Source organism: Melospiza georgiana, chromosome 1 (genome assembly GCF_028018845.1).
Source record: "Melospiza georgiana isolate bMelGeo1 chromosome 1, bMelGeo1.pri, whole genome shotgun sequence".
In the NCBI taxonomy this organism is placed as follows: domain Eukaryota; kingdom Metazoa; phylum Chordata; class Aves; order Passeriformes; family Passerellidae; genus Melospiza; species Melospiza georgiana.
The window spans coordinates 93,936,366-93,945,114 of record NC_080430.1 but is presented as its reverse complement, the minus strand read 5'-3'; the positions used below and the strand labels follow the sequence as shown (position 1 = coordinate 93,945,114).

At 39.7% G+C, this 8,749-nt stretch overlaps 1 protein-coding gene across 1 annotated transcript in view; it reads left to right on the top strand.

Moving 5' to 3' along the window:
• The first annotated feature begins 153 nt into the window (after positions 1-153).
• The window catches only part of LOC131087332 (dynein axonemal heavy chain 5-like), a 149,278-nt gene continuing 140,682 nt past the window's right edge, over positions 154-8,749 (top strand). Inside the window, exons 1-6 of the mRNA XM_058030916.1 lie at positions 154-492; positions 769-955; positions 3,702-3,799; positions 5,260-5,448; positions 5,550-5,624; positions 7,963-8,049. Of these exons, the coding sequence (XP_057886899.1) occupies positions 262-492; positions 769-955; positions 3,702-3,799; positions 5,260-5,448; positions 5,550-5,624; positions 7,963-8,049 (867 nt within the window). The 5' untranslated portion in view covers positions 154-261. The remainder of the gene's footprint in view (positions 493-768; positions 956-3,701; positions 3,800-5,259; positions 5,449-5,549; positions 5,625-7,962; positions 8,050-8,749) is intronic.

The following is an 8,749-nucleotide window of genomic DNA, read 5'->3' as shown; positions in this document are numbered from 1 at the left end:
GGATGCAGCCCTCACCACGGCCGGGATGCAGCTCTCCCCACGGCCTTGCCCAGACCCCAGGGCGCTGCCGTGCAGCCAGGGATGTGCCGGGAGCTGTGGCCGCGCGATGCAGCTCTCCCCACGGCCTCCCCTGGCTCGGCACCTCACAATCGCTGAGGCTCGGGGAAATTGCGTGCTTAGGGTTTAATTTATGCGTGAGAGAAAACTACTTTTTCGCTTTTTAAAAGACAGGTCGTTAAGAAACGAGCACCGGCTTGCCGAATGCAGCGGGGAATGGGGACGGGCGAGGCGCCTGGCGGGGGCTGGGCTGCCCGCTGGGTTTGTGTCGGGGTTGCCATAGCAGCTGCCAGCGGCTCCAAGCGCCCAGGAGAGACCAGGGGCATAAAGCCCTGCCCGGGATTCGGCAGAAGCGGCCGCCGGCGCTCGGTGCCCCGCAGTTCGCGGCGGGACCTGCGCCTGCAGGAGCTTCCCAAGGAGCTTAACCTGTCCCCAGTGCGTGAGTTCCCACCTGCGGCAGTCTGACTGGACAGAAAGTATAGTTATGTAATTAGAAATAAAGTTTTGGTAACGGGCGCCCTTAAAGAAGATTTTATCATTTCGAAAACTGCTTAGATCTTCTCTTTTTAAATCACCGACTGAAAGTATAGGTATTTTTTCCCCCTTTCCTTGATAGTCTATCATATTGTTGCTGTAACAGGGATAAAAATACTGGAGGTATCTTTATTACAATGTTACACTGTGTAGTTATTTTCTGTATTGTTGATTTAGGTTGATTTTTCTGGGGTGGTGCAGATGGAGGAGACTGTGGGAGGTGAAACCGAATTAGCGGTACGAGACGAGCCCAGTTCCTCTCATGGTCACTCTGCACAGCCGGAGTCAGAGCAACTGAGAGCAACACAACTTTCTTCTAAGCCTCATATTGATCTCTCTCCACCTCTCATTGCTATAAAGAAAGGTAAGGGAAAAATAATAAGTACTTAATATCACCTTTGTATGGGGAAAAAACATCCAGGAAGAAAATGAGAAACCAATTATTAAGTAGAGCGTTTAAGTTTATATATACTGGGTGTGCTGTTCTGAATCTGCTAGTGTAGGGACTGTGTGTGCTGAATGTGCAGTTTTCAGCTTTATAAATAAATATATACATATAAATAAACAAATGCATATATGTTTATATATATATGTATGTATGTATGTGTGTATGTATGTATGTACGTATGTATCTACAGGGTCATCCACTGTGCAACTCTGATACTATATAAGATTTCCTAGAGTTGAATCATAGTAATATGATTCAAACAATTTTTTAAAAATTAAAATGAGTAGTAGTCCATTATATTGTACTTTACAATATGACAGATAATATGGTATTTCTTTTCTGGAATACTTTAACAGTGAGAATAGATTAAATTAGTTAGTTCAAAAGTTGTTGAACGTAGCCATCTACCTCTGTGCCTGTGGGTGCATCCCTTACCCATGTCCACTTTGCTTATGTATTCACTGACCTTGTGGAAGAGGATCATGTTAGTGTTAGTACTGAATAAATAAATATTCATGGCAACTGGGAGAAGGTTGTGAGGCCTGGAGGAAAGCTAGAAGGGCAAAAAGGAGAACTAAAGGCTAGTTGGCCTCCCCTCAGTCCCTGGGAAGGTGGTGGAGCAGCTAATCCTGGATACCATTTCCAGGCACGTGAAGAACAAGAAGGTACCTAAGAGTAATCAGCATGAATTTAGCAAGGGAAGAAATGCGAACACCCTAATTTCCTTTTGAAATGAAATGTTTGGTTTGGTAGATGAGGGGAGTGCAGTGACTATGGTCTGCCTTTTCTTCAGTAAGGCCTTTGACATTCTCCTGTTGAGAATTTTTTATTGTTCCCCCGGAGGTGAGTTAGACACACATTTGTGCTGAAATATAGAAAAAAAAAATAAACAATGCTTTGGACAGTCTTTAAACCATAACTGATTCTACAGGAAGTCTGCAAAGATGCTTCTTGAAGCAATTCCTTATATACACATGCACCAGCACCACTCCTGTGAGCATCAGCAGGGAGCACCCCAGCCTAGCCTTGGCTCCATCCCCCGGCACCAGCTCTGCTGCCCAAAGGTAGATTCTGAGCCAGGCGTTCCAGGATGGCTACAAGAAAAAGCTGTGGCTGTTCCTTATCACCAAAGGAAACTATACTCCCTTACAAGGGACTGTTCTGCCTCTCGTATTCCTTCCTGCTTCCAGCCATCTTAACCCCTTCTGCAGCTGGACCTTCTTGCTCTCTATGCCAGATTGTTCCTGGGTTACAAAGTACCACTGATGAGCAGTTGCAATTTAAATTTCCCCTTTTCTCCTGTAAGATCCTCATAGAGAAGCTGTGCAAGTGTGGGTTGTCTGAGCAGAAAGTGATGTGGACTGAAAACATTGAACAGACAAGCTCAGAGGGTGGTGATCAGCAGCACGAAGTCTGGCTGGAGCCCAGAAGGTAGCAGTGTACTTTGGGGGTCCAGTCCTGTTCAACATCTTCATTAATGATCTGGAGGATGAGGCAGAGGGCACCCACAGCAAGGTTGCTGATAGCACATAAGAGGGAGGCTTGGCCAAAGAATCAGAGGGTTGTGCTGCCATCCAGAGGAGCCTAGAGAGGCTGGAGAAAATTCCTGCACCTGGGGATGAGCAAGTTCATGCAACAATACCAGCTGAGGGCTGAACAGCTGGAAAACAGATTGGCAGGAAAGAACCTGAGATTCCCGCAGTTGGTGGACAGCAAGTTGAACATGAGCCAAGAATGGCTCTTGTGGCAAAGGAGGCTGATGATACCATGGGATGGATAAGGAGTATTGCCAGCAGGTTAAGGGGGATGATCCATCCTCTCCATTCAACACTGGTGAGGCCTCACCTGGAGTAGGGTGTCCAGTTTTAGGCTTTGGAGTACAAGAGAGACGTGGATGTACTGGAAAGAGTCCAGTGAAGGGCCATGAAAATGATGAAGGCAGCAGAGCACCTGTCCTGTGAGGAAAGGGTAGGATCTTCTCTATGCATGTAAATAGAGAAGACCATGTAAAGGTCTTCTGAAGGGACCATGTAAAGATGAGGTGTACAGAAGAGGGAGTCAAGCTCTTCTCCATGGTGTGCAGTGTTGGGACCAGGGGCAATAAATGCTGGAAACTGAAAAATGGGAGGTTCTCTCTGAACATCAGGAGTCACTGTGAAGGTCACCGAGCACTGGCGCAGATTGCCCAGGGAGGTTATGGAGTCTCCATCCTTGGAGATACTCAAAAGACATATGGAAACTGTCCTGGACAACTGGCTTTAAGTAACCCTGCTTGAGCAGTATCCCTTCCAATCCCAACCATTCTATGATCCTGTGCATATTAATCAGGCGAAAAGAAATACAACTTGATAGAAAATTTATATGGAAATCAGTGCTATTAGAATTCGAGTTTTAGGCACAACCTTATTATTTATATAAAATAGATTAAACAGTAATTCATGGAAGTTTGGTGAGCTGCTCATAAGCATTACTGCACGCTCCACTGGAGATCCTATTTGCTGCCAATATGGGATGTAAATATCATTTTTTGAGAAATAAAATGGTCTCATTTTCCCCAGTGTGAGAAGATGTTAGCTAGCAAATATGAAGACACAACACTGCAGGTATTGTAAATGCATTTGTTGTACTTGAATAATTAGAACTTATAATTTCTTTTAACTAGAGACAGAAAGCAAGAATAGACATGGAGGGAATTTGCAGACAAGGAGCAGCGAGCTAGGATCTGCTGCCACAGGATCATCTCTGACTACCGTGCTTCCGGCAAGTGTTTTTGTTCTAAAACAGGTCGTGGGTGACCTTTTGTCTGCTGAATGTTCTTCTACATAGATTTTTCTTTAAGTCTTCACTGACGAAAGCTTGTCTAATATTGAAGCATGCTGAGTTCCTTCAGTCTCTGTTAGTTGCAAGGAAAAATAAACAGTGAACGACTCAAAAGTGTCTACAGTATTAGGGCACTGACTTTCTGTGCTCATAATGTGTGTTGCTCAGATTTTGGGTTCTTTGAGATTTTTTTTTTATCATTCACTGGTTAATACCCTTCCTTTGCCATGAGGAAAATGAATGTTGTTTGAGAATGCTTGAATAAGGTCATGCTGCATCGGGGAAGGCATATTCAAAAAAAGAGATCCAGTTGTTGACATGGAAACCAGAGATGATAAAAGGCTGACATAGTTTAATTGGGAACTACATAGTGAATCATGATTAGCTTTTAGAGATATCAAAAGGGTATTGACCAACAACTACATGTATTCAGATATTGTCACTGTTTCCTGGTGTCTGAGGTTCAGGTAGAGAGTAGGTGAAAAACATCCATTCAGAGTCTGTGGTAAGACCAAATGGTAGGAAGCAAAGGTGCAAGTTGGCCAGCTTTCTTGTTTTTTAATCCAAGAGTAGGGTTGATTAATTACAATTCCAATTGCCAGTGTAGAGTACTGGCAAGTGATGTAATTTATCTTTTTTTCTCTCCAGTAAAAACTGTAAGGTACAGAGACACTTCAGACATTTCCAAACCCCAGATACTCATGTCAGTGGGAGCTGTGTGTAGAGGGAAATGATCTGTGTGGTTACTTATTTACCCAAATCTTTAATTTTCCATATGTCTTCCAAGGATTTTCTGTTGACTTAAAAATGTTAGTCACCATATCTATTTTCAGTCTTGTTCACACTGTTAGGAAGATTTTGAAAATACTTTTTTGACATAAATCTCCCTCTTTATAATTGCACTGCTGCCTTTATATGATCTGTAAATTAATCATCAAATGTGTATTTATTCCTGCAGTAACTGATTTTATAGTGATTTGGTTTATTTATTTCCTTTAGGGTATAACTTGATACTATATATTAAAATGCAGGCAGTGTAGAGATCGATCCCAAATCTAGAATATGGACATATAGAAGTTTGGAACCTGGATTCACAAAGCTGAGATTTGAATGAAAGCTATTATAGTACTAAATTTATGTTGTGACCTTAGCATGGATACACATTTGGTTCTGAGATCCTGGATTTTCAGATATGTAGTTTTCATAGCAGCTTTATACTGAGAAATAATTCAGGCCTAGCAAGTTAATTATTAATTTTCCCTGTACATTCCTTACATGTAATTTTTTCATGTTTCTGATAGATACGTAGTTTATGAAACCAGCTTAAAGATCAACAATATAAAATACAATCTTTAAGTGAGGAAAAATAATCTTTTTGTAACAAAACTTCTATTTTGTAGTCCACTGTTAAGAAAAGTAAAGTACTTTCCAGTGAAAGCAGAGAAGAACTAGCCAAGCAAGCCAAAGAAACCAAAGAGGAGAGAAGAGCTCAGATAGATGGAAGACACAGGTATTTGATATCAAGATTAGCAGATGGGATAGACTTGAGTGAGCAGCAAGTGGAGGAGATTATTATTTCTGATGACAAGGTAAATACTGATTAAATTGTTGTTACAAGAAATATTTCCAAAATTTCCAGTGATTTGAAGCTATCTCACAATTATCTACAATTTTCTTTATTTTTTTTTAGTTTCAACTAATAGAACAGTTCTTTGCCCCTTGTGGACTTAAAAAGTTGCTCTTTTTTTATCAAGATGTACTGCAGGTATGTTTCCATTCTTGCTTCTGCAAAAACAAATTATCATTTTAAAAAAAATTAATCACATGACTTGCAGAATTCAAAAATTCTTAATGGATTTTTTTGAATTCTGGTGTGGAAAGAATGGTGTGGAAGGAATTTGGACCTCACTGTTTAAATACTTCCATCTTGGCTTCCATGGAAATTGCCGGATGCCTTGTGGTGTATGACACTGTTCTTGTTTTCACAAAAGAAAACTAAAATTGCCAAGTAGGGTAAAAATTCAGATTTCAAAAGTGATAAAGATAATTGAGACAAAGTGTTGATGGTATTCAGACTTTAAAATACTAGATTAGCTAGCATAAGTATTATAGGAATGGGAGAATTGTCTGTGTAAGAACCAGTTTATTTTCTTTTGGTTTGAACTGCACCAACTTCCCTATGGACAAAGCACTCATTCAAGAGGGTGAACAATGATGTAATTTCCTTCTAAATTAAGGTGGTATCATGTTCAGATCTGTCCCATTCTGCAGAAAATAAGCTTGGAAAACTGTGACCAGAAATAAGGCAGTTGTGGTCCCCAAGTTGTATTTTTCTCCCTTTAAGTTTTAAGGAGAAGCTTCTGCATAAAGAGTGAAATAATTTGTTCAGCATCTGCTGAGTGTGTGATATCAGAAGTTGCCAAGTGACCTTGACATTTTCTAACATAACTGTTGTGGGCTTCCAGAATTGCAGTAGTCCTTCATCAGTCCTTTATCAATCCTTTCAAATTGTGCAGTGAGGAGCCATGGTAGGGAGAGCTAATTCACCCTGTGATGGTATTTTGGGCTTGTTGAGGAGAAAAACTCCTCAACTGATAATTCTGGATCATCAGTTAAATGCAGAATGAATTACAGAATCATTATAACTTAGATAAATTTAAAGAACTTTTGAGTGTTACTGGAATTGCTTAGAGACTTTGCAAAGCACAGAATGAGCTCTGCTGTTAAAACTGTTTAATCAGTTTTTCGTTACACTGGGACTCGGCATGCACATTTCTGAGATGAATGTCTTGTTCTCTGACTTAAATCAAGATGAAACTAAAAATCTTGACATTGTTTTCCTTAACTGACAAATTAGGAATAAATGCCTGGCCTGGGTTGAATGAAATGTTTCATTGCTGCATTTAATTTTATTTTATTTTGACCCTTTTAACCATTAATAAGAAAAAGGGAGAGTTCTGTTTCAGAAGCATCATAGCATAAAAATGTTTCTGATGGAAAGTATAAATGCCATCTCAAGCAATTTGATTTCAAGCACATTGGAGAACTGGAGTTTACTCAAGGCAGTATTAGATGTGCCCTGTTGTTCTTGGAAACAAAATACTGAGCAGGGCAGACTATTGGCCTGATTAGTAGGCATGTCCTTACCAAGATTTATCAAAGATCCTTTCTTTGCTGCTTCTCATCTCTTCATCTCTCTTTTTCACCATCTTAGATGCATGATGTTCACTTGAAACCACGTGCAGGGGTCAGCAGATGCTGATTTGGGGTGGAAGTGATGTTCACTTGAAACCACGTGCAGGGGTCAGCAGATGCTGATTTGGGGTGGAAGTGAGGAGCCACCCCTGTATATCACACATCTCATGTTCAGTCTAGCAGGAGCTGAACACTTGACTTCCTAGAAAGAAGGCTCTCCTCAGCTTTAAAGATAAACCTACAAGCTTGTCCCACATTTTTTTCTGTCACATTCTTTCAAGTTTCAACAGATTATTTTCCAAAATACATGACACGTAATTAGAGGGAAGCAGATCTTTATTAACTTTAGGCTTTATTGTTTCTTCAAAGAGAAGTGGTTAAAGATACATGTCAGTGGAGAAGGACCAGTGGCAGCAAGGCTTCCCTGAGAGAAAGTTTTTCTGTGATGTCTGTTTAAAGAAATGGGCAGAAATCTAAATTTTGTTGCATTGTTGACAGGATGTAGCTGGTGTCATTGCTTGTGAATCCCATTCACAATTATATTTTGACTTTGCAGACCAAGCACATGATTGTTTCTGTGAGACATTCAGTTTGTTCTCATAGAGGAAGTTTCAGTAGGAATCAGTTCAGATTTAATTTTGTTTTCTTTTCTGAGACTTTTCCTCCTTCTTGTTTTTGTTGTTATTGTTCTTGTTGGTTTTTTCCCTGAAATAATGGGTCTGTGAAATTGTTTACTGGGATTCAGGCAAAGCTTATTCTCCAGAGAACGCAAAGCTCATGATTTCTATCTGAGAATTACAAAGTGAATCAAAATGGACTTATTTATAATTCACATATTCAAATGGAGGAAGTATTTGTATGATATAGCTTTTATTTTATTAACCTCCTATTTGTATTTTAATTGCTAGCAAAAGTCGAATGCATCATTGAGGCCTGATGGGTCAACAAACAATTTGCCTCAGAAGAATTTATTTATTACCATGGGTTCCACAGAGGTATGGTTGAAAAAATCTTTAGATGACATTTAAAAAGTAAAATATTGAAAAGGCTTAACAGTTCTGCAGTGTTATACAATTTTTTTTTGTAATCCTTGGAGAGATATTTAGGTACTTACTCCCTGTTCTCATAATGCAGGGTCTCCCAGCATTTCTTAGGCTGAGGTTGGCCTTCATCAGTAAAGAAGTAGTGATTTTACTATCTGAGAGGAAAGCAGGTCAAATAAATCCTTGTTAAAAGATTGCAGATCCTAATAATTTTTTAATGACTGCATGTTAAGTGTTTTCCAGGGCTTGTGCACTTCTAGTTTAAAAGTGCAATTCTTCAGTGGTTTTCTATGCCATTTCATATAATAATGCTACACATTACTCAAAAAATACTTTTAAGAAATCCTTTCTTCCATTCAAATTCTTTAATGACCTCCTCCCTGTAATATCTAAGCATTAGTCAACAGCATATTCAGAGTGGTCATTAAGATTTTTGATTAATTTTGATTTTTTCCGTCTCTTTTGGGGAAAATTGGCTCTTCATATACAATGGTCTTTGAATATGGCCTGGTGATGCTTTGGTTTTCATTTTTGTTGTTATTGTTGTTGTTTCTTGTCAGCCCCAAAGAGCTTATGTTAATATTGTAATGCCAGAAAAGACATAGCAGAAGAATTCTTTCTTGCTTTCAGGGGAAAAGTGAGTTTCATTCCT